The following is a 27,500-nucleotide window of genomic DNA, read 5'->3' as shown; positions in this document are numbered from 1 at the left end:
ATATATATATATATATATATATATCTCATACATACCTCGCATAGTAAAGCTGTTGCATTATTGTAGCTATTGGTGTTAGTAGTACAGGATATGCTGGAGTTTAGATTTTTATGTTTCTGTACTTTATATTCTCAAAACATGTTGTATGTTCTAGATCACACCATAAAGAATGTGGCATCTCAATTGTGCTTTCTTTCTGTGGCTTCCTATTGATAAGATTAGGACATATTTACATTTTATTAAAATTCATATTTCAAGTGGGGCTACTCAATTCTACTGCATAGAAGGACCTGATATACAGTTATCTCTGGTTGAAATACTTGGGAGAGTCCGCTGAACTATAGTGCTTTTAATATGGGATTGAGATGTTAATTCCAATCCTTTTTATGTCAAGCATTAAAAGTGGGCACACGATGAGGGTTGTGTTCAGAATAAAATATAATAGCTTTTTACTACAGATATGATTCCAGTGCTATTTCATGTTAAGATTATTTTTGGCGCTTACATTTTATAATTACTCATTTGAAATATAATAATGTTGATGGGCAACACACTTATTTTCTGGTTCAGTCAAGAGAATGCTGTACATGCATATTTTTAATATTACAGAGTAATTGTTACATAAGGAATTGTTATGCCTTCTGGATGGAGCAGTGGATTAATGGACCTTTCCTCCCTATGAAATACAGTACTGCTGATGTACCAGATACAATCCACAATGCCAGCCAGCCCCTCGTAATAAAATCTCAAGTTTCACTGATAGCTCTGCCTCAAAGATTGCTTTTGAAATTTTGAAAACCTGTGTTTTATAATGTGGTAGTTTTAACTCGTTATTTGCAGAAGGTTGTTTAAATATTATTTAAATATTGAAACTGTTCTAGATTGCTGTTAAATAAACTACTGTTCAGTCTAAAACAGTTTATAATTAATATCATGTTTTAATTTAATCTATGAACAAAGATTTAAATTAATAATAATAATAATAATAATAATAATAATAATAATAATAATAATAATAATAATAATAAACCTTCTTTAGAGGTCATGATTTAAATCTTTGTGACCTAAATACTTGATGTTTTAAATGAAATGCAGACTTGAAATGTATCAGATGCAAAAGGGTCTGCACTGCTCTGCTGTAGATTCAGAATAAAATGGTTGATAATGGTCTGACATCTTCTTTGCTGTTTTACCGGTACTCCCTTTCACTCATGTACAACCCCTGGAGGGTTCACTTAACCTCTCCAGGGATAACACTTATAAATCATAATCAGATCTTTTTTTCTCATTTAGTCTGAAGTAGAATTTACATACTGTAGCTCACAGGGCTGATCATAAACTAAGCACATTCTCAGCCTGCTCCCTGAACCTTAAGGGCAACCAAAGCTCATCCAGATTGAATTTGTAAAAACCACTTATTAAGGCAAACCCAATAAGAGGCAATATTTGTACCACTATATTTAATCAGTTAGCAGACGTGTACATCTAGTTATTAAAAAGTATTTTTATACCACTCTGATTCGATACAGTTTCCTGGTTGCAAAGTCGCTATGCTTTTGTTTTTGGGGCAGGCTTTTTTGGCACAGTTGGTCCTGACCCATATCTGGACAATGGTGTCACAGAAGTGAAGAGACTGGGAGAAGAATGAGCTGGTTAGTTTAGCAGAGGGTGAATTTCCAGGAGACGGCTATTCCAATTGACATGCAGGTGGCAGCTTTTGCTTTAGCCCTTATCTTACAGTAAATCAGCATAACGTTTCAATAAGCATAAAGGTTGCATTCTGAGTAATATGTTTTGTTTTTTTCACGTATTGACAACCTGAATGGAGAATACAGGGCGTACTGTACTGCAGGCATTAGTTTTTATGTGGGTGCTTTAAACTATATTTTAAACTGCTATGTGAGTATACCCATTTTTATATTACTTACAATTACTCAATGATTGCCAATACATTTCTACAGCTCACCTCGAAAGACCACGAAAAATACTCTGTGAAGATATTACAATAATTGTGTGCATTTTATATATATATAATAAAAAAGAAAAAAGGAATGTAGTTCTAGGTAATTGTTGAACACGTCAAATTCTAATAAAGGAAAGCGACAGACCCCTGTGGCGATGGTTTTCAACAAGAACTCTCAACGAAGGCATATTCATATTCAACATATTGCAGAACTGTGTATTAATTGGAGTACCTGCTCTGTGATGTGAGAGGTAGGGAGTTTAGCGCCAGTTCAGGCAAAATCTGGAGGCATGCCTCTGGTCAACTAACTTGTAAACCGATGTGTGATTCAGAATGAAAGAGGTCTTGGGCAGCAGTTTGAAGCTCACAGTTTTACAGTTTTTCCCTCACTCCAAAGAGCACAGAATTAAGATCCTTTGGCAGTAATTACTCTGAGAGCCTGCAGGTTCTGTTAGTCCATTCATTTCTGTATTAGGAATGACTGTGTCCGTAAGCCAAAATAATTGAGAATATACTGTAGAAAGAAACAGGACAAACTGTCCAAGACTTGTCTGTAAACATTGGTGCTGTCAGTCCATCATACCCCTAGCTGCTAAATATGTGGAGTGAGGGACAGCTGCAACCAGATAGCTAAGTGGTTAGAAAAGTTTGTGTTAAATGCCAATTCAAAGTAATTAACAAGTATTACAACATTACAGCCCTCTCCATAATGCCTAAAGCCAATTTTGTGGATTTAGTGAAAGTGAAAAAACACTGTTGGCATATATTGAAATCTTCAATAGACCTGTTTCAATTTGAATACATTTTGTAAGTTTATTGTATTTATGACAATAATCGAGGATGGATTTTTAAAAGATGGGTCGTGTGCCTGCAAAACAAGAAAACAAAACAAAACTTCTCTTCAACAGGCAATACATTGCAGGGGGCTGTGTAAAAAGCGAGGGTTAATACTAATGCTAGTAATAAATAGTAATAAAGTTAATAAATAGCTGATATAGCTGGAAAGGAGATGGTGCCTGCAAAATTAACTCATAGAAACTGTAACAGATCTCCCGTTGATGCCTGTTGCCAGGCTTTAACTGCTTTGGAAAAAGGAACAGCTGATTTCTAATGAGGAAAGGTTTTGGAACCCCATTACAGTATTCAACATGCATCAAAACAGTTTGAGAGGATAAAGGCAGCAGGCTTTGGCCAGTGTTTTAGTTTTCATCTTCCTCTGTTCCACTTTGTGAGGCTCCAGGGTCAGATAGAGCCTGGAGAATGGATACAGTGAGAGTCCTGATGGGCTGCCCTAAGCTGGCTGGTGTTACAGATCAGCATGTAGTAGCTCTCCTTCTTCTGCCTGGGCCGATGTAACTCACTGGAGTGGCAAATTACATCAGACCTACAGCTGTAGCCCGACATTATGATTAATTTGATCAGTAATTTCTCCTGTTTTTCATTTTAATCGGTGTGACTATTCTGCTGTGGCAGGTCTTTCAGATCTAATTAAGATAAATTTCAGTGTAACAGCTTGGCAGCATTTTCAATTCAAATCCCCCCAGCTCTTTGAACGCAAAGACCTGCAGCTCTAATCAATCAACTTTCAGAAAATCCACTGGGCTCCAGCTCAGCAATCAACCTATTAACACACTTAAGAAAATTTCATAATCTCCTCAACTGTTTCGTCATTCTCTTGCAGAAGGCAATCAAATCTGCCTGTAACCCCCCCCCCCCCCTTCTGTTTCTAAATTGAGTGTTGGCACAAACAGAGGAACTGGGAGCTGATGTGCCATGTGGAACAGAAACTTGTTTGAGCAACCCACCAGCTTATATTCTTTGTTCACACGTCCCACAGGGCAGCTGAACTACCATGCTAAACAACAGGGTTGTGTGTAAGCTAGTGATATTTGAATATGCCCTCTGATCTCTAAGCACATATTCTTAAAGGCAATGCAAATTACCCAAAATTTGTCTCTGCAATCTTTCCTGGAACTTCTGAGTGTCATTGCTCAAATGCTGAGTTTCATTTAAAAAAAAATTGTGACCAAAATAAAGTGCTTCATATTTCCGGTAAGTGGCACAGGAGAGCTCTTTACAATTCACAATGGCATTGATTTGTTTTTCCACACACACCTATACACAAACGCAAATCCCAAACAATCTGATTCTGTCCCTTGTACCATATACAGTACGACTGGAATTATACAAATTCAATCGAGGCATCAAAGTATTAATCACATAAATCTGCAGTAAGTTGGGTTTTTTTTGTGCTGTTAGTGAACACCAATGCCAACTTCTGGGCATTCAACTAATTATAGCCTACTCATGCAAATGATCTGAAAGAAAATTATCTTCACAAATCCTGACCTTTTATTCTTCCAAATTATGCAAAGTGGGATGCATTTATTGCTTTGGAAAGGTGTTATATAAACACTTGAGGTCCTATGACTGTAACAGTACAAAATTAACAAGAAAAAAAGCTTTACTTGCTGGAAAGAGCAGTCAAATTGTTGTACGGAGAAGCTTCTTGCTAGTTTTATAATGTAAACGTTATTTTATTCCTCTCTAGCACAGGAGACTGAAGTCTCCTATTAAACACAAAGCAGGCATGGGAACGGAAGTACATTCAATACCACACTGCCCTCGAACTGGAGCACCGGTACAAAAAGGATATGAACACATTTCAAGAGTCTTTCTAACCAAAGCTTGTTCACCAGCAGAGAAAGGTGATCAATCTTTAGAGGCCACTACTCTATAATGGTGGTTTGTGAAGATGGGATGTCTGTCACATATCAGGCTCCAGACAGCTTTTAGATATAAAGTGACTTTCAGTCACTACTGAGAAGGGCTGAGAATGGAATCGGGAGACACCAGAGGCAAATGGGTTCAAATCCTATTGCAGATCCTACAAACCTTGTAGACCTGTGCAAATCTAAATGTTCTCATCCCTCCACTGCCACCATCTGCCCTTGCGGATCAGCCTGCTTGTTTAAAGCGAAGTCCCAAGAGACAAACTACTATGATGTTTGCAATTCAGAGACCCCGCAACCCTTTTAAAGACCCACGCCTGACGCTTTTCTTTATTGAATTGGATAAAGCAATTTCTTGATGATGCTTTAATGCACATTGCTCTGTCCTATGGTGATGGCTAACAGGAGTCTGTCAAGCCAGCCATGCTTTGGTGGGTCTGAATATAAACTAAATTTAGTGATGGCTGACAGCATGTTTGATTGAGTGATATATGTATGAGATGACTGCAACAGATGTGATGTGCAAACCTCAAAAATGAGGCAGGGGATACCAAAAACGATTATGAAACAATTGCAACTTTGGAAAACACTCACAAAACAGAAGCACATTTTCTACTTTACTTTAGGCAGATCACTGTCCTGAGATGAGCCTACAACTGCACTTCCACTGCCTTGTCAAAGAATATGGAATATAGGGTTATAGGATGGTGAACATCTGTCTATGGTGGAATATTGGCACCAGCAGAAGTGAATGGGCCGAGGCAGAAAGCCGAGTTTGTTTAAGCGCTGTAAGTGATGATATAAGTCATACACAGATGCTTGCAGTTCTATAATTCTATTATATTGCTTAATTATTAATACACGTTAAAAATTCAAGTTATAATTGTTTTCTAATCACTACCAATCTGTATTAAGTCCATTGTCAAATTTCATTGAAAAGAGGGGAAAAGGTTGATGAAAGGAATACCATTTTGAATGGACTGCAGTTGAACGGAATTCTGAGCGGTGCCTCAGGTATGATTTTTTGAAGCAGGTGACGTCAACCATGTTGATATGGAGAATACAGCATGGTAAAAACAGAAAGTGGCACAGATGACATCATGAACAGGATTCATTTGTCATGGAATACAGAAGGCGAAACGTGCACTCTGGTTGGCTGGAAGAACAATTAGCTGGGTCATTCCGGGAGTGCTGGTTTCGTAAGCAAATGAGGCAATTATTATTGCAACTGGTGGTAAACCTTGTAATGTACAGTACTGTGCAAAAGTTTTAGGCAGGTGTGAAAAAATGCTGTAAAGTAAGAATGCTTTCAAAAATAGACATGTTAATAGATTATATTTATCAATTAACTAAATGAAAAGTGAGTGAACAGAAGAAAAATCTACATCAAATCCATATTTGGTGTGACCACCCTTTGCCTTCAAAACAGCATCAATTCTTCTAGGTATACTTGCACAAAGTCAGGGATTTTGTAGGCATATAGTCAGGTGTATGATTAAACAATTATACCAAACAGGTGCTAATGATCATCAATTCAATATGTAGGTTGAAACACAATCATTAACTGAAACAGAAACAGCTGTGTAGGAGGAATAAAACTGGGTGAGGAACAGCCAAACTCAGCTAACAAGGTGAGGTTGCTGAACACAGTTTACTGTCAAAAGTCATACACCATGGCAAGACTGAGCACAGCAACAAGACACAAGGTAGTTATACTGCATCAGCAAGGTCTCTCCAGGGCAGAAATTTCAAGGCAGACAGGGGTTTCCAGATGTGCTGTCCAAGCTCTTTTGAAGAAGCACAAAGAAACAGGCAACGTTGAGGACCGTAGACGCAGTGGTCGGCCAAGGAAACTTACTGCAGCAGATGAAAGACACATCATGCTTAGTTCCCTTCGCAATCGGAAGATGTCCAGCAGTGCCATCAGCTCAGAACTGGCAGAAAACAGTGGGACCCTATTACACCCATCTACTGTCCGGCGAAGTCTGGTTAGAAGTGGCCTTCATAGAAGACTTGCGGCCAAAAAGCCATACCTCCGACGTGGAAACAAGGCCAAGCAACTCAACTATGCACGAAAACACAGGAACTGGGGTGCAGAAAAATGGCAGCAGGTGCTCTGGACTGATGAGTCAAAATTTGAAATATTTGGCTGTAGCAGAAGGCAGTTTGTTCGCTGAAGGGCTGGAGAGCGGTACATGAGTGAGTGTCTGCAGGCAACAGTGAAGCATGGTGGAGGTTCCTTGCAAGTTTGGGGCTGCATTTCTGCAAATGGAGTTGGGGATTTGGTCAGAATTAATGGTCTCCTCAATGCTGAGAAGTACAGGCAGATACTTATCCATCATGCAATACCATCAGGGAGGCATCTGATTGGCCCCAAATTTATTCTGCAGCATGACAACGACCCCAAACATACAGCGAAAGTCATTAAGAACTATCTTCAGCGTAAAGAAGAACAAGGAGTCCTGGAAGTGATGGTATGGCCCCCACAGAGCCCTGATCTCAACATCATCGAGTCTGTCTGGGATTACATGAAGAGAGAGAAGCAACTGAGGCTGCCTAAATCCACAGAAGAACTGTGGTTAGTTCTCCAAGATGTTTGGGCCAACCTACCTGCCGAGTTCCTTCAAAAACTGTGTGCAAGTGTACCTAGAAGAATTGATGCTGTTTTGAAGGCAAAGGGTGGTCACACCAAATATTGATTTGATGTAGATTTTTCTTCTGTTCACTCACTTTGCATTTTGTTAATTGATAAATATAAACTATTAACATGTCTATTTTTGAAAGCATTCTTACTTTACAGCATTTTTTCACACCTGTCTAAAACTTTTGCACAGTACTGTATTTTTCAAATAACTAAGTGACAGACTGGAAAGAGAAAGAGCAAAGAACAATATAAATTTTTCTCTTATTCCACAGTGAGGAAATGTTAAACTCACTGCTGTGGGAAGTAACCCTCCTTCTTCCCTTCTCTTCTCTGCAAGGTTTAAGATTTAGAACCTTGATAAATCACCAGAAGGGGAGCAATAGATCTCCTGCCAGTGCAGAGGCCCTTGCATGGTAGTGTGCTGGTGTTAAAGGACCCAAGTTGTCTTTGTTTATGAAACTGTTAAGCCAGGACACATCATATTTAGTTTTTACCCCAAAGCACTGCCATTCTGGAAAAGGGTAGAGAAAAGAACAAAATAAAATGATGCACTCATCCCAGCATTCGAGAACAACCCACTGCTGCCCAGTTAGAATGTGACACTGATAGATGGGGCTGGGGAAAAAAAGTTGACCTCTTGCTGGCTCTTCAAAAAGTGAAGGAACTGGAACATTTCCTACTAAAGTAAAATAGAAACCAGAAAACCCGCTTCTGTCTCCTTCATTAAGCTTCCTGTTTTCATTCAACCGCTAATATCCCCTTAGTCACAGCAATCAAAACAGATATCTGCCCTTGCAGTGAGCAGGGGGTCACTTCTTGCTGCCATAAAAACAGCCGATTGCTGCATTGATACTATTGACAATAAATAGCACAACTTTACACCCCTGTTTTGATCTTGCTCCTGTACAATCCCCCCCTCCCCCAAAACCAATAGGAATCTACAGCACTCTACTCGCTTGCAAAAACGCAATACTCTCTGCAGTGCATCCTCACTAAGCTATCCATTAAATCCACTATGCTTTATACACCAAAAAAAAAAGCAAAGTCTCAGAAGGTATCACAACCAGATTTACTATATGACTCGGCAGTGGTATAATCAGATAAAGATGGACTAACAGTGGAAGATTGGACGGCTGCAGGTCCTTGACCGGCTGGTGGACGTGTTCCTGCGGAGCCTTTTATTTCAAAAGGGAGCCTCTGAGGGCCACTACCAGTGTACAAGCATTGAGCCGTCACACTATTCCTTCCCAAGAGGCTTTACTCCCGGCGGTCACAGACAACATAGTGCTCTTACAACCTTACACCCCCATGACTGTGAGGAAACCAGCATGGGAAGTTGGTTTGTTATATTGGTTTACGAAGTGTAGATTTGAATTCAGTTCCTCGGCCATGCTAGAAGCGCATACCTGGTTTCTGCTATACAGTACATAACACCGTGTAACAATTTTTTTTTTTTTTTGGTTCCTGGGTAGTAAGTGTTATTTCCTATTTGCTTATGCCTCAAAAGTATAGAAAATGGCTATTATTCCCCACAAACTTTACTTTTGTGACCAGGACAGTGATATTTTGAAATGTACCTATTTTCCAGAACATTCCAGATAGATTCAGTGCTGAGTAAACTTGGAGTAACTTCTAGAACTTTCTAGAACTTTCCAGTAATATAAATAGCAGTATAAATACAGGGGCCTTAAGCCCACCAGTTCAGTTTAGTTCCAGCTGCCTAAGTGGATACATATCTGCATTTTTCTGAGATGGCATCAAGGTCATAGGAGACTTCAAAATGGTGGCATTCCTGATGGGTCTCCAAGGCGGTTTTACCAAGTTTCCCTGCTATCTTTGCCTTTGGGACAGCAGGGACACCAAGGTGCACTACCACAGGCGGGACTGGCCACAGCAGACCGAGTTCTCTATGGGGAGGAACAACGTCAAGTGGGAGCCACTGGTGGACCCCCGGAAGGTGCTGATGCCACCACATCAAATTGGGCCTTATGAAACAATTTGTCAGAGCTCTAGATAAGGAGTCGGCAGCCTTCAAGTACCTTCAAGACTTCTTCCCTAAGCTGTCTGAGGCAAAGGTCAAAGCCGGTGTCTTCGTCGGACCACAGATAAAGAAGATCCTGGAGTGCAATGAATTCCCCAAGAAGCTCACTAGTAAGGAGAAAGCGGCTTGGAACAGCTTTGTCGCAGTGGTTCGGGGCTTCCTGGGCAATCACAAGGCCGAAAACTATGTGGAGCTGGTTGAGACTCTGGTGAAGAACTACGGCACAATGGGCTGTAGGATGTCCCTCAAAGTCCATATCCTTGATGCGCATCTTGATAAATTCAAGGAGAACATGGGAGCGTACTCGGAGGAGCAAGGCGAGCGCTTCCACCAGGATATACTGGACTTTGAATGCCGCTACCAAGGACAGTATAACGAGAACATGATGGGAGACTACATTTGGGGGCTGATTCGTGAAAGTGATTCACAGTATAATCGTAAATCTCGAAAAACTACTCACTTCTAAATCTTTTGTAGTCATTTTTGTATTACTTTAGTATAAATACATGTTAATTTGGATTCATATGTTGTTTTTTTCTGACTTTATGTGAATGAAAAGACACAAATACGCCTGTTTTCTCATTGGAAATAGGTAAATTTCAAAATATCACTGTCCTGGTCACAAAAGCAAAGTTTGTGGGGAATAAGCCATTTTCTATACTTTTGAGGCATAAGCAATTAGGAAATAACACTTACTACCCAGGAACAAAAATTGTGTTACATAGTGTAATCAGACTTCTGTAATCTCACTTCTGTCCGATAATATACACAGATATCACTGGTAAACTAAATTACAAAGATACAGTATGAATCTCAACTATCTAGCAAAGCCTTTCTACAATGTACAGGTCGATTAAAATTAGCTAATTTTACACTACTCCACTTTTCAGAGCTTTGATCCAAAATACTATTTTCATAAGCCCTTTTTAAGTCAGAGCAATCACTTGCTCCACTGGCCATGTTGCTCCTGTGCTACTTATTATCTCAGTGCACCTGTTGCTGAGGTCCAATTTTCAATCTGAAAAGAGGAGCAAGAGAGTCAAATTAGCTCCATTATGATACACCTAGTTCAGGGTGTGTAAAATGAGGGGCAGGCTATAAAACAATGTCAATAATGAAAAATCAGTTTGGTATGTCTACACATGTTTTCTAGTCAACTGATAATTCACAAACTGTACTTTTTATGGGCATGAATTTAATTTCCCCATTCCTGTAATCAGCTACTACAGGATGATAGAGGGAAGCTATGAGCGATTATTTTAAAAAATACACTTAATTTATACTGGTACTTTTTAAAATGATAAAATAATTCATTTGAATAATTAACTAATACAAACTAACTGAGTTTGTATTATTATTATTATTATTATTATTATTATTATTATTATTATTATTATTATTATTATTATTATTATTATAGATCTTGTACAGCATATCTGATCATTTCAGTATAGCTGCATATCTTACAACATAAGCTAAAGGCAGAAGACACCATCTGTGGTTTAATTAATAACTTAAATGCCACAACAATTTCCTGAATAACGAATATATTATTTTCCAACAACATATTCATAATTTTACCGTTTGAGCAGCCTGCTTTTGTACATTGTCGGGTATAAGTTTTCGTACTTTAATTATTGTATGAATATACAACCTCGCATGACCGTCTTTTTCAGGAAGTTATATTCCAAATAACAAAAGTAGTGACATCCTAGTTTTATGTATACACTTTCACTGTGGCAAACAACTTTCACTGTGGCAAACAACTTTCACCTATAGTGAATTCAACTGACCACTGAGCGGGCAACCTCTTGGAAATATTGAAGCATAAATTGCTTTAAAAATTGATAATTAAAATTTAAATACAATATATAACCTTAATCTGTACTGCTTGTGTAAAGTGTTGTAACGGTTCTATCTATTAATAGCAATCTAATAAATAAATTCCATTATCTGATCATTTATTAACAAATGCTTGTCAAATGCATTGTTGTATTACATATACACAGTGCTGTTATTTAAGAAATAAGACCAGACAGGGTAGGTGGTAATGGGCAATACCGGATCGCCCAAGGGCGTAATGAGGCCCGACGTCACAGGTGGAGGGCATTCTAGCCCCTGGAAGGTCCAGTATTTCCCAATACCGCCCCCCCTGGAGGGTTTTACTGCACTTAGAAAATGGGCAACTGTTATGAAATATAAAAAACAGAAACAAGGTTTGTGGTTTAAATCTTGAACATTGGGGGGCTCAAGGATATCTGTCCAGGTGAAAAGGTACTTTTTATTTTCTGGCCATCTATAAGGGTATTAGCCAATTAGATGCCAGAAAATAAAAAAAGCCAATTTTCAAATTCAAATTAATGCATAGTTTCACACCTGTGTGCCAATAGCAAAACTATATTCAGACCTGATGTTGTTTTTTTCTTGTCACATTCTATATGCCATCATTGCATTGATCCCCCCCCCCCCCCCAAAGATGTTAGACATCATCAACAAGGGTTGTTTATGTCCCACTCATAAAGCATTTAACCAAAAAAACTTTACAGACTGAATTAGATTTAATCGCCAATACCCACCTGACGCAGATTAACCACAGGACTGTCAACCTCCCCATATACACAATAATGGGGTCTGACAGTTTCAGTTTAATATCTACTGTGCTGACACATCTATTGGACACGCAACGTCTTTCAGAAATTAATATAAAATATATTCTAATTACGTTTCTTCCCCTTTGGAACAAACTTTTAGTGCACAAAAAGACATTCAGGACATCATAACCCGCAATGCAAGTGTGCTGCAATTCATTTTCTTTATGCCACTGAACCAATCTTGTGAAAGGGAAGACCTAAACTACTTATTTTCATTTCAATTCTTTCAGAGAACATGACAGCAGATGAACATTTCCAGAAATAATATTTGTTATCTTTCGGATATTTCTAAACAAATGCAATAATCATTTTGAATTATTGTCCTTTTTGACAATCATTTCGGGGATGTATTGTTCTAAACTAATATTACCCAGACAGATTGTGAATAATGTAAAAGGATGAGCCTTTTTTCAAAGGCTCAAGTATTCAGAAATGAAATTCAGCCTGTCAATTTCAACAACCTCCCACCCCCGCCCCATCTCCACATATGGAAGTCAACTTTTCAGTAAAAAAATGTTTTAACTTTTAAAAAGCAATATATTTGGACTACACAACATTGCCAGGATGCCATTTCTTTGACAAACAAAAATGGCCACTCTTTGAATGAGATGAAGGCTATAGGTAAATGTCTGTCTTAAAGGAGTGCTAACCAAGGTTTTCAAATCAATTGAATTCCCTCTTATTAGCACTGTTAACGATCTGTTGGTTGGTTTCTTGTATTTTATTTTTCAGTTGGTATCAGACAATGTCCGATGCTGCAGCTGAATTTCCCCACCAATGGTCTACCTGCAATAAGGCCATGTGATCCAGTACACAGGAACATAATCAAACAGTTCGATTTAATTTTTTTATCGGCAGTGCACTGCAGTGTATTACTTGAAAAATCTGTATAGCCTGAATTATATATTTTTTAAAACAAGCACTGACCAAAATATGTACCACAAAGAAGAACCAGTGACAATGCTTCTAATGGTAAATAGAGCTAGTATTTCTTCTATTTATAGGAACTGGAAGATTCAGACATTAGTAAAAGTCTCTATTTGGTTATATTGTGATGTAACCTTCAGCACATCTACTAAGAGGGTATATACTGTATAGAGCTGAGCTGTATTCAGTAGTCTGTTCAGAGTTCTGTGTCGTAGTGAATTACAGCCAGTACTGTAGTTCACTTAAGCAAAAAACAGTAGGGACTGGGCTGTTGAAAAAAGGCCCATACCTCTGTTATTGCAGGTACTCTTGGATTTAAATGTGCTGAAGCTGATTTAATTTGGTATTTTCAACTAGTTAATAAAGACATTTGTTTTGTTTTAATTCAAAGTCTTGTCTGACTGTTCATTGGAAATCACCTTCCAATCACCTTCAATCCTTACAAATCCTAAAATGTCAATGTGAACTTGTACAGTTGGTTTGACACCTTGCCTGTGACCTTTGGCCTCTCCTTAAGGCTAAATGTAAAACTAGCTTTTATAACTCCTTACAGTGTGTAGATAGGGTCATGGTTACTATCGTGGTTAAAGTATTGTGAGATAATGAACTAATGCAGTATTTTGAATTGAAACTGCTCCTTAAAACTGATCTGTTGCTGACAGATGCTACAGATTGCCAAAATTTCCAACTGGTACTGAGCTTGGAAGCCATAAAACTGCCTGACAGTTCTAGTTATTATTATAATAATAATAATAATAATAATAATAATAATAATAATAATAATAATAATAATAATTATTATTATTATTATTATTATTATTATTATTATTATTATTATTATTAATATTATTCCCTTTAATCAGGGTAATTACCTACCTCCTGAGACACTAAAACCATGATACTTTGTATGAAAGTGGATATACAGATTCTAAAGAACCTGGAAGAGTAAAAAAAAAAAAACATCCTTCTATGCTGAATATTAACATTCATTTCACTATGTTAGGACACCTACGAAGTATCACTTAAACACTTTTAAAACTCTTTTCTAGTCTTTGTAGAGGGCATATGGAAGACGCAAATGAATTGTCTAAGCCATTCAGGTTTGGAGTACAGTGGCCATTATCCTGATCATTCACCTTTTCTTATTTTTTTTTTAAAGCAACTGAGATTTCCATGAGGCCAGCCACGAGTACATACAAGCTGTTGGCTTGCCAGTGTTCTGCTGTGAGCTCTTACCTGGAGGGGATTGGGTGATGTGAGAGGAGACGGGAGACCATGTCCTGGTGACTGGCTCTGTTTCTGCTGTGGGGAGGCTGCAGCAGACTGAGGCTGACTGTGGGATGAATGTTGGTTCGTCTGATGCTGCTGCTGTTGCCCTTGGTGTTGCTGTTGCCCTTGGTGTTGCTGTTGCCCTTGGTGTTGCTGTTGCCCTTGGTGTTGCTGTTGCTGTTGGTGCTGCTGTAGCTGTTGTAGTTGTTGCAGATGCTGGAGCTGTGTGTTCAGGGATGAGGTAGCTGCCACAAAAGAACAAAATTATACATTTTAGTACTACAGTAGGTGAATGCAATCCTTTCACTTGGATGGTCTTGAATCTACACTTAAAATAATTAGCTTGGTGCTCTGTCACTCCCTCAGAGAGGGGTTCCTCTAAGGGTTGCTGGCTTCTTGTCTGCCTTACTGAGAGGAGTCTCTTTGTCCATTGTCTCTGCCATCAGTGGTGCCAGTACAGTGAATTACATGGACAAAAAAATACCACAAAAAGTACTTGAGTATGCTTGAAAGTATTGTGTTAACTTAGTTTTAATATAGGGTTTTTTTATTTTTTATTTAACTTGCTGCAAAAAGGTAAGCATACATTTTCTAGCTTTTCAACCAGTGTAAAGCATGCTTTAAAAAACAATAAAAAAATCAGTTTAATAACACATTATTTTTACAGCCTTTTAAAATCAACATAATACATTTACGATGACTATCACTACCATGACTACTACTACTAATAATAATTTTTTATTTTTTTTTATTTCATAAGCTAATAAAACAATGGTAAGTAAAATTGAAAATGTTTATTTTAAAACACAGTATGGTACTGTATTAGCACAAATACAATACTCTTTAGCTATACAGACTAGAACAGCAAAGCTGAGACATGTTACTACAGTGCTGTTATACTGCATTTCCATATTGTACACAAACACTGTATTTAAACTTAGAGTTGGAACAAAATCTATAAACGGTATACCATTTGAATGCTATTTCGAGGTTAAGTTATGGAATAACTGATCAACAATTCTATCACCAATCCTAAGTTTACCGTGTCATCTCTCAACACAAACACATTCAAAATCACTGGCCTTGACAGCACTGCATGGAAACAACACACCAAACATTATGATCAGTTGCTGGTGCTCTATGAAATATATTGCACCTCCTGAATCCAGAAATAATTGAGAATCCAGAGCTTTAGGACAATTGCACAGAAACAATAACAGCAAGTCAGCTTAATAAAATACTGAAACGACACCCCCTTCGTCTTCAGCAGTGTCTGAAATTCCTTGTGTACCAGGTAAGTACCTGGGCACAGCAAAAGGTTACACAAGACCTGTGAAAGTGAGTTCGATCTATAGCCGCTGTAGGCACAATTGCCTGGATTTAATAACTATTTCTGATATAAGTACACATCTGAACTAATCTTTTGGATTCATTCTTGAGCACACAGTATACAGGGCAGCATGTGAACTATTGACTGGAGCAACTTCCAAGCACCCAGCACAAAGGAGGACGTAGTGAGCTCTCTGACCAGTGGACTTGAACTGAACCTGACACAAAGGGACTCTAGAGGATCGTAAATAGATCAGAGCATCTGATCAGAATTTATGGAGGAAACGAAAGCTGGAGACAGCAGAAGGAAGTCATAATTAGATAATGTATTCATCCCATGCAGGGTGAGGCAACCCATTGCCCAAAACAATGGAAAACAGTTATAGGGGTAATGTATAGGTCTTTATGTGAAAGTCCTACAAGAATTGGCAACTTGCAGCCAGAAGTTTGAATTGGTTTCCAATTTGGTTCCCAAATTGGTTTCTGAGTCATGGCTCCCTAAGAGAAGATAGCGTTAAGCTTTATGCCTCTTTGACTGCAAGAAGGTTCTGTACCCTGCAATAAACGAACGTCAAAGAAAGCTCTGTGTTCAGGCCTCCTGCTCAGAGTAATTAATTGTAATTACAACACATAGAAAATAGTTATCTTAAATTGTGCTTTTAACGTGCATATGGAAAACCTCAGAGTTTGAACTTTGTTAAAAAGTAACTAATCTGCTTAACTCATATTGTATTTTGTTGAAGTACTTGTTTGAAAGTATACTTTGCATTTAAATGATACATGTTTGTGTTTAACTAGAGTTATATTGTCTGTGAGTGGTAGACACAGGGCCACTGTCTGTGCAGTTGAGCTGAGGGAACTGTCTCTAGAGTGATGTCATCATGCCAGCAGATCTGCGCAGCCTGTATTGAGATTGAGACAGAGGAGTTCATGTACTGTGTTAGAATGAAATGCTGAACCTATTCTGAATGTTAGGAAAGCAATAGGATTCCACTTGAACTGTAGTTTAAATGCATTATTGAGAAACGACATATATATAGAAGCATATACATTCAAGGGATAAGTGTTTACTTGTGCTCCATTGGTGTGTATGTGAATTGTTACCTCATGATGATTTTCTAAGTTTTTCCTTTCTGTACCATTAGTATTATTATCTAATAAACTGCTACTATATTTTAATCTACCTTGTAGTGGTTGAGGGTGTTTTGTGTGTTCATTGTAATTCCTCAATCTTATACACGTCATTAAATACAGTTATTATGATGAGGTATTGATTAATGTGAATGAATATTCAGAATATTTAACAGATAACTAATAGATTGTCTTTATTTAGTCGGTGATCTAATATGGTAATGGTCATATAGTATTCATTCAAGTTGATTAACACACATTAATTTGAAGTATTGTAATTATTAAAATTAATTAATTGTTTAAATTAACTATTAAACAAACTAATTTAATTAGCCGCACACCACTCATACAATCTTACAAAAGCTAAGGAGGCTGTGTGGTCCAGTGGTTAAAGAAAAGGGCTTGTAACCAGGAGGTCCCCGGTTCAAATCCCACCTCAGCCACTGACTCATTGTGTGACCCTGAGCAAGTCACTTAACCTCCTTGTGCTCCATCTTTCAGGTGAGATGCACATGTAAGTGACTCTGCAGCTGATGCATAGTTCACACACCCTAGTCTCTGTAAGTAGCCCTTGGATAAAGGAGTCTGCTAAATAAACAAATAATAAGTAAACAAATGTGTGGGCCTTCTGTCTTCATCAGTGTAGTTTCTGACCATCTTACAACAACCACTGGCTTTACATGCTATAAGTGATATATGTGATTTTGTCACTGTAAAAATCACAACACAGTCACAGCTAAAAATAGACAATTGAATGAAATGGTCACGGCTATAAAGATTTGATCTTAAATATATTTATTCATGTAATAATATTGTAATATTTTAGTATTTGTGCAAAGTAAACATATATTTCATGTATTTAACATGTATTTAATGTGTTTTCTTTAACACACACTTCTAGTCAAAAGTAAACATAGATTATTTATTTATTTATTTATTTATTTATTTTTTATTTTAACAGTACCTTTTAAAAAACAACCGGAATTTCAACATGTGTCCGATGTAAAAAAAAAAAAAATCTGAACACTGAAATTTAGTTTTTTTAAATTAATGTTCTGATTGTAAATTGAGAATTTTACAAGATCCTTTTCGTTAATGTCTATTTAAACACAGCTCTGGTTTTGGTATACGAGATGTACAGTAAAAGATTAGAAGGCTTGTTCTGCATTTACACTGTTGACAGGTTAAGCACCGCAGGGGAACAACTGCAAGAGCTGCAAATCAGGGTTCATGCTTCTGCAGAACTGTAAACCGTCCTCCCTTTAGGTTTTGCATGATCAAGTGTATGCAGTGGTATATTTTCTGCACAAAAGGCTTCTGTTAATTTGAAGTTTGTTTCTCATTAAAGCTGCTCCCTCCACTTTCATGAAATTGTTTGGGGTATTGCTCTGCTAGTTGCTTAGAACTTAATTTCACTACTTTTTGTATAGTTCTGTGTAAGAATTCACATTTATTTAACATTTGCTAACTGCTTAAACTTTGCTCTGAAACCAGTTCAAAAGACATGAACTGCTCCTATTTCACGCTGAGTGACCACCATGACAAAAATAACACCGTCAACTATAAAGCACCCCCCTACCAACAATCAGAAACAGGCACCTGCACTCACTGGCCAGAGGGCAGCCTGTGGCTATTATGCAGCCACTTCTCCCAGCAGGACACCTCATGTCTGGAGGCAACTATCGTTCAGATTGGGATAAGAGTATAATCAAAGGAGAACTAAAGATATAAATTAAGAATGAAGGGATATAAAGCCAGAAGGCGGCGTACATGAAATCTCAGTTGTGCCAAAAACAACACCTACAGAAAACTAATGAGATCAAATGTACCCTAAGAACTAGGTGCTGGCACACAATGCAAGAAATGTGACTGATAGAATAAAATACCACAGAAAAAAAAAAATATATATATATATATATATATATATATATATATATATATATATATATATATATATATATATATATATAATTGTAATGTACACCCTGAAATGGAAAAATAAAATACAATAAAATAAAAAAAAATTATATTCCCCTAGATTAAGTACTGAAGGTTAAGCATTTTCATAAACACAGGTGTAACTGAAAGGTCTACTGATGTGAACCAGAGAATTAGGCCCTGACAGCAATGCATTATAGACAATATTGTAAGGATGTGTAAATCTGTGTTGTTTACAACACATGGAATGCATACCAGAGTCCTACTAGAACCCGTTTCGAATTTCTAATAGTTAAGTCACATTCGAAAAAGGAGCCTGTTAGCCTGTAAACACCACACTTTTACATTTCTCCTGCCTCCTGACACTTTGACACCACTGGTATACCATACTATGAATTATATATAAAGGCTATAAAGGCAAGAGTCCAATTCTGACTTGAAATACTAGGACTAGCCATCTAACAGGCTCTGACATAACTACAGCTAATTGTTCATGAGTGGACCAAAAGAAGACACCAAATAGTGTTAGAAGGCAAAAAAAAAGAAAGCTCTGTCAGAAAATTATCTAAACCAGAGAAAGATCAAAGTTGATTTGAGTGTTTCCTCCAGCCCTGATAGCAAGGCCAAAGAAAATGAAAGGAAAACAAATTCAAGGGGAATAACTATAGGCCCCAAGTGGGCTTATTATATGACTACACTGCAGGTAAGTACATTCTTTAACTGTGGTGCTTCATACATTCTGTCATCTTGTTAAGACTGTCAACAACACTGACCTTACTTTCTACACTAACAAGGCAGCTAGCTTTATCACACATATTCCTTTGACCAAAGATCTTTTTGCACTACAGCAAAACAATGTATTCGGCATCTCTCTTGAAATTAATTGTTTTCTCGCATTCTGCAAGTGAAAAAACAAAACAAAAACACAATACTGGAAAACACATTACACACGTCTACGTTGTTATTATTCCACACTCACTAGGGAGTTTAACTGTGGGCAACAAGCCATGTTTAATGCAGAGTTGTAGGTCTGATGAAGACAGAGTTTGTCAAAGGCATAATGAATATGGTCTAAGCTGTTCTGTGCATCAGGTTGCAACTTGAACTACAGTTGTTTAAGCAATAACAGATAAGCTACTTAAACCCGTGGGGCCTGTTTTGAAGCATGTTCAGGAGGAATAAAACAAAATACACTAATTTTAATAGAATAAAACTAGCAGGAAACTTCACAGAACAATACATTAATCATTCTAATAGGTTTTTTTTTCTCTCAGAAATTTGCACATGCTTCAAAATAGGGCCCTAACTGTGCTGCGGCTGATTTAGTTGGTCTGTAGTTTCCTTGGAATATGAAATATGTTTAGGGCTAATTAGCCACTTCGAAAACAATGATTATTTTGATGGAAAACTATAATTCAAGGATAAATAATAATTGTGTATACTCCCTTGAATATTGCTCCAATCAATGCGTTATAAAAAATGTAAATAAAACAATTGTCAGAATGTGACGAATATTGATTCTGCTGACTTAACTAGAACCGAGTCAGACTCATAAATTGCCAAGCTACTTATATGTCACCCTTCGTACGGTAAGGGCTTTGGCACAGAAAACACACTACATCTGTTACCTTTGCCTACTCGTTCATCTTCCTGACCCCTGTATTTTAATATGTAGGAATTGTAAAAATCCTGACAAATGTGAATGGCACAGCTATAATTCTTTATGAAGTAGCAGGTAAGATTGTTTGTCAGGGGTCAAAAGGCTAGGTCAATCTTGGCTCATTCATCAGATGAATGTCATTTTCATTTTCTCTGTCACCAGAAAGCTTTAAAAAATAGTAACTCCTTCCTCATTATCCAGGACCTGGCTCCTTCCCTGCCATCCAGTATTAATGAAACCCTGCCTCATGCTCGTCTTTTTCTTCCCACACATTTGTTAGTTTTTCCCAGCAAGTCCTGTAATTGGAAATAAATCTCCACTTTAGCTGCCCCAAAATCACCAATCCTTATGACAAAAAATTACTTTACAGGAAGATGTTTGGGGAAAAAAGTGAAAGCATTTAGTGTAAAATATGATTATCTGTATTTGATTCCATATTTTGGCAAACCTGCTATTCCATTAACTGATACATGTGAGTGTTCCATGTGATGGGGTGGTGATTAATCTGCATAGCGAAGTCGAGACCACTTAGACCACATTGCAAATCTGCAAGATGCATTTATTTTGTTATTATTTATTACCTAGTTATTTTTGGTATTGTTGTGATGGGGGTGCCTGTGTACAGTACATAGTAAAGTATGATGAGATCAGTTATATATGATGAGCCTAATCAGAGAAGACAACATATCTGCAAGACATACTATTTATTATTGGAGTGTTATTTGGGGATTTTAGGAATTGTGATGAAGAGGTGCTTGTGTACAAAAAAAAAAAAAAAAAGATTATTTTTCAATATTAGGCTATTGGCTGCATATCTAATTTGCAACCTCAAAAATGCACACATGTTTTCCAAAAACTTTGGAAATTTATATTTGAATATCTCTAATGAAAAAAATGCATGGCCTTTTAAGCAACGCAGACAACTCGTGGAACATATCTTTGCCATAACAAAATATGTCTTCTTAAAAGCTAATGCAAAACAGACAACAGCTTGTGTGTGCAATAGGGATGGGGAGTCAATCCCAAAAGAATCCATTCCTGATTCCGTTTCTTTCAAGCATGGGATTCTATTCTATTTTTGGCATCACAGAGAATCAACTCCAGAACCAGGATCGACTCCCACGCATGGAATCGAATATTACACATAATAATAACTGAAATGTAATATATTACCCTGAGCTTTTATTTTATTATTACTAATAATACATTATTATTATTACAGGTTAGTTTGCATGAATCTGTAAGTACCAGTAACAGTTACTTCTTTCTCAACAGTGCCACGTAACGGTGGCTTTGCTGTAATTGTTGGTTTCTTACATCAATAATATGATACTTTGGCTATTGACTTAAGTGTGCAATATTGGTCCAACAACATCATTAGTTTGTTAAAAAATGTTGCAGGAAGCAAAAAGGGAAAGAGCAAGTCAGCTGTTTAAAGTTCATTCACAGAAATAAAATGCATCATATGCAAAAAAATACTTGCATACAATCAGACAACTTCTCCAATGTGGAAACACCTGCCGACGTTTCACCTCGAAGGGAAAACATCCTGCTTAAAATCCAATCCGCAGGTAGGCCCTATGTCTTTCTTTTAATCCTTCAAACACAATTTTAAAAAACGCTGTAAGTGTATATTCTATAGCCTGCTACGGTCTGGTAAGATATTTTAATTACTACTTGATCATTATTTTATTATTATTATTGTATTTTTTTTATCTTATTCTCTTTTTGCTAGAAAGTACTCTAAGTTTTATCTGGGGTATTAGGACGTATTCAAAACTTTGTGTTTTTTGTGAATTCGGCTAAATAGTGGTTGGCATTGGTTAAACACTATTGTTCCGGCACACAGCTGAGTGACTTCACCAGTGTGGACACTCAGGAGCTCGAGTAACCAACCCAGCAAGCAAGGGCTGTATTCTAGATTTGGCATCCATGCATTTTTTACGCCTTTCTCCTCAAGCCAGGGTGTCCTCGGCTCACCGCGCACCAGTGACCCCTGTGGTCTGGCCAGGCACCTGTGGGCTTGCCTGTAAGCAGCCCAGGGCTGCGTTGTCCTCCAACGCTGTAGCTCTGGGTGGCTGCATGGTGAGTCTGCAGTGTGTAAAGAAGCGGACGGTTGGCGGTTATTATTTATTTTACAGGCACATAGCTTAAGTGTTATCTGTGTGTATACCTATACCAGTACTACTAGTACAAAATTAAATTATACACCTGATCGCAAATAAAACAACAGGGAAAATGGTTCCCTGAAAAGTATTCAATTATTTTGGTTTAACTAAAACAAGGATTGGAAGGATTAATTTAAAGACACCACAGCAGAAAAATATTACTGCACACAAAATGGCTGTTCTTGCGAAACAAAGATCCCAAAAAACACAAACATGTCTGAAATCAAACACAAAAACATCTTTAAATAAATTATACACTAGTCATTTTTCTGAAAAAAATAAAATACTATTATTTGCACTGTCGAGCACATGCAGAACCTTAATGACTAGCCTTAAAAAAGGTCAAGTTACCCAATGTCAACTAAAAAAAAACTCACACAGCATAGAATGACATTTAGCTCTACTTTGTCAGAGGCTGTGTCACACCGGTCCCTCCTCTTTACCCCCTGGACTGTCTCTCTATCTCTAGACTAGACCGACAGCTGTTTGAGCCAGGAGTTGATTCAATGCATTTTAAAACTATTTTTATTTATTTGAATAATGAGTAATAGCAAAATTACCCTTGTATTACTGATGGAAAAAACTAACATACTCGTTACGGATACTTGTTTGTACTCATACTCTGGTACACCCATACTTAGGCGGTGTCATAAGTTCTTTGCGAAACCTTGAAGGCTGGAGGCTAGATATCGAGGAAATCTTTTTTCTTTCCCAGGGAACACTTGTACAAGCTGTATTTAGTGATATTCTACTCATTATCATGCACAGTCTGTCATGTTTATTGTTACTTAATAAAATGACTCTGTGCTGTACAACTTCCATTCGAACATTTTTTTTTTAAATCAATGCAAGTGGTTTACACACATATACATATATATATATACATATATATACATATATATATATACACATATATATATATATATATATATATATATATATATATATATATATATATATATATATAATATATATTACTGGTTGATGTCTGAAGGTACAAAAATGCTTGACTTCTTTTATACTAGAGAACTTGAATGGTATTTTAAGTATTAGGTAAATAGAAATGTGTTTGGATTACATTATTCAATTAGAGGTTGCCCCCTTATAACAATAATAATATACAGCCAACTCTAAATGATAATGCTTAAATTGTCACTGAGCGATTCAAGGGACAAGAAGCTTAATTTGAGAGTAGAGAGGGACAGTTGTTGTTGATTTACATTAGTAGGATGTTCTTCTGATATTTTTTTTTTATTTTATTTTATTTTTTAATTTAGTAGTTGCCAATAAATTTTTACCCCGTTTTTTCTCCCAAATTGAAATGCCCAATTGTATTTAGGCTCAGCCCACCGCTACCACCCCTGCACTGACTCGGGAGCGGCGAAGACAAACACATGCTGTCCTCTGAAGTGTGTGCCATCAGTCTACAGGGGTTGCTGGTGTGCGGTGAGCCGAGGACACCCTGGCCGATCTAAGCCCTCCACCCCCCGGGCGGCACTCGGCCAATTGTGCACCGCACCCTAGGTGCTCCTGTCCACAGTCAGAAGTGGAATAGCCTGGACTCGAACCGGCGACGTCCAGGATAAAGGGTGCATCCTGCACTCCACGCTGAGTGCCTTTACCGGATACGCCACTATGGAGCATTAATTTAACTTGGAACTGAAGATAATGCATCACATGAAGGATTAGTTAGAAGTTGTCTAGTCGGCTCCTGAAGGGTTAATGTTTATGAGTAATCAAAGTTGAGTCAATAAAAGAGTACTTCTCTCTAACTCTCAGAGGCACCAGTAATTCATTTGATCGTTTTCAGTCATTAACTTCCCTCCACAGAGAACCCTACTTGCACACTGCCTCATTAATTCACTTGAGATCAGTCCTCTAAGTTCATTTAGACACACAGCACTGCAGGATTACATGATAAACCCTTAAATGGGTTGTAATTGAGGACTATTTACAAAAGCTTACTGTAATGGATTTATAGTAAGATTAAAATCAGAGACCTTCTCAGGTCCCATTGGTAGCTATACCTTTAGGCGTTTAAAGCACACTTCTTTTGATCTGCCCTTTCAAAATGCAAATATGTGTAAGATATTTTTCAGCATTATATTGTTGCAAACTTAGAAAATGTATAGCTAGATATTTAAAATGCAAAACAGCAGTACAGGTAGATGTCATTTGTATGTATACTGGATCTACCTGAACTATTAAAGTAGATCTCTAGAATGTGTCACGTATTCCTATCCAGGACTTTTAAAAACATGTGTACATTATATCTCACTGTCACTCTCCTGAAAACCAACATTTACTGCAACACTACAGCAGTGGTATTCAATTACATTTTCTGGCAGGCCAGATAAGCCAATGCCCACACCTTGCGTGGCCACAGGGCGTTCATGATACGTGCATACCCGGGGGGGGGTGACATCTTGCAAAGAAAGAATTATACAAAGCCCACAAATGCTATTAAAAACAGCAAGCTATTAATCTTAATTTTATTTACGCTATGAAATTTAAAATAAGTTAAACTCATGAGAAATTAATGGACATCTAATTTCCCTTTTTATTGCTTGAAACTGACACACTCGCCCTGTCTTCTTTTTTTCGGAAAATTACAGCACAGCAAGCATTCAAGCTAACTAATAAAATCACTTCAATTATTAATTGCTTTATTTATGTTGCATAAGCATCTTAAGCAGGTGCAAGATGGCCAACGCTGGATAAAGGTATGACAAAACTACAAACATAATCTAAACTTATAGGAGGCTTGGTGGTCCAGGAGTTAAAGAAAAGGGCTTTGTACCGGGAGGCCCTGTGTTTAAGGCCATTCCCAGAGTTTTTGGCCGATGCCTGGTGTTAGCGCCAGGGTTTGTTAATTGTTAATTATTAATTTAATGCTTCGTTTAATTGAGAAGGTTTTATGTTAATGTTAATTTAATTATTAAGTTGTCTAGTAAGGACCTGGTAAGGGCCATGGGAAAAAAACGGGCAATAAGTGAGGGTGGCGTTACAGTGAGGATCCAAAAAAACAAAAAAAAACACACACAACCTTCTATGTTTGCAATAAATTCAAACATTTTATTTTTTTTAGTTATACAATTACAGTATCTCCAGGCCATAATAAAACATTAATCTTTTTAAAAACTATAGTACTAGTTCTTAACACAACAGTAGGTCTACTAGTGATGTTTTATCATCTTTTCCCATCTGTATGAAACATACATGGTTACTTCTGAGGAACAGCTTATACTTAAAAAATAATAATAAAAAATAAAACACTCATTTAGTGTCAAATCACCCAAACAACAATTCCATAAAAACAAAGCGTACGATTTTTTTTTTTTTTTACTGTATTGGTCGTTTGAACTTTAGTGTTTGTGGCACGACTGTAAGCCTGCTGAACACTATCCCCCATTGAACGATGCCATCTATTTCACAAAGCAATTTAAGCTCAACAGCATTCTTTAAGAATGTTAAAAAAGAAAGAAAAAAAACATTGAATATGTACAGGCAAACACTTTTTTTAAACAAAAAGTAATATATATATACAGTATATATATATTCTGCTGTTTATGAAACTGATACTTTAGTTTAAGTCAGCCTTCATTTGTGCAAAACTTGCACGTAAACAAACAAACCTCTTACCATACTTTTTTTTTACTGTGGTTTATAAGTCACTTATTTTAGACTGCATCAAGCCTTTTTCAGGTTAAACAAACCGACCCGTTCTACCAAGGTAAGCCATTTGTTTTTACCCATTACAATGTCTCCAATTGTCCTTCGATTAACAGCAAGCCTCACTTAGGCAAGAAAACATTTGCAATGTCTTGCTCTCTTATTTTCAGATGCATACATGCACATTTTTTTCTTTTGCTCTGTTGTTAAATGTAGGGTCGACTCGCCATGTTGTACTTTCTGTTTTGCTTTGGGAGCGGGAGTGTTGATGACATTAGGAAAGCGAGTAAAAGGTTAACTGCATAACTATGTTGTTTTACTTGCCCATGATTATTTCACTGTCTCTATAATGAGGGAAACTACAATGCTTATATTTACGTTTGCTTGGCTTGAGAAGTTGGCAGATGACAGACAGCGGGGTGGTGATATAACGGGTACAAATAGCACTGTTTTTATATTGGTGACATTTGTTCAGAGAGAATAGCTGGCAGTATGCCAGGGTGGCGTTATAAAGGGAGGTGGTATAATCTGGGACAACTGTAATTGAACTTTTTGATGATTTAATGCATCATAATCGCTGGTATTCCACTTTCAGTCGTTGTCGTTGCAAAATGTATTGGCTCACTGAATACAACATAATTGATGAGATATTTGAAGGCCTCATGTTTATTAAATGCAACAAAGCCTACTGTTACTGAAGTCATCATTTTGCATTGTCAGTTTGAAAATCAAATGGAATATGCATATTCAGAGTGCACTGATTTGCTTTGTTGTTCTTTTTAATTAAGTAAAGTTAATAAAAAAAGAAATGTCTTACTTGTTATCTTTATTGTTAATTGTGGTAATGTTAATTAATGCCACAAAAATGATTAATTGTTAATTACATTTACTGTATTAACGGGGCACGTTAATTTGCCCAACCCTGGGTAGTGCAGGCATAAAAACTCTTGGAAAAACGAGGTACTAAAATTACTCCACAGGGCAATGTCTTATAGAACCCCTTTGCGCCCCCCCCTTACCACACCATAGACAGGCACTAACCACCTTCACCTTACTGTTAGTAGCTTGCCCTGTGATCAAAATTGGGTCGTTGATGTCCATGAATTATACTTAATTAAAATATTTTATTACAAATGCTAATTGTAAAACGTGTTGAACACACACCCACCTTCCCCAATTTCTTCTGGCACAATGTCCTTAAATAATAATAACTGCTGTCAGTGTCAGGCTCTAGAAATTTGCATTCATGGATGTGTTCCCGCCCCCTTTTTTTCCTCTGCTGTAAATCTTTTCTTTTTTGCAAAGTGTTTCTTATTTCTTACATGGCTCTATATACTGTTTGCTAAGGAAAGCATTTTTTTTTAAATCTCAGCAT

At 37.2% G+C, this 27,500-nt stretch overlaps 1 protein-coding gene across 2 annotated transcripts in view; it reads right to left on the bottom strand.

Moving 5' to 3' along the window:
- The window catches only part of LOC117400093 (POU domain, class 6, transcription factor 2-like), a 124,550-nt gene that overhangs the window by 37,604 nt on the left and 59,446 nt on the right, over positions 1-27,500 (bottom strand). For both annotated transcript variants that reach the window (XM_059023063.1, XM_033999534.3), the window contains one exon: positions 14,195-14,472. In XM_059023063.1, coding sequence (XP_058879046.1) covers positions 14,195-14,472 — 278 coding nt within the window. The remainder of the gene's footprint in view (positions 1-14,194; positions 14,473-27,500) is intronic.

Source organism: Acipenser ruthenus, chromosome 4, assembly GCF_902713425.1.
Source record: "Acipenser ruthenus chromosome 4, fAciRut3.2 maternal haplotype, whole genome shotgun sequence".
Taxonomy (NCBI): domain Eukaryota; kingdom Metazoa; phylum Chordata; class Actinopteri; order Acipenseriformes; family Acipenseridae; genus Acipenser; species Acipenser ruthenus.
The sequence above is the reverse complement of the archived record's forward strand: the minus strand, read 5'-3'. Positions and strand labels throughout refer to the sequence as shown.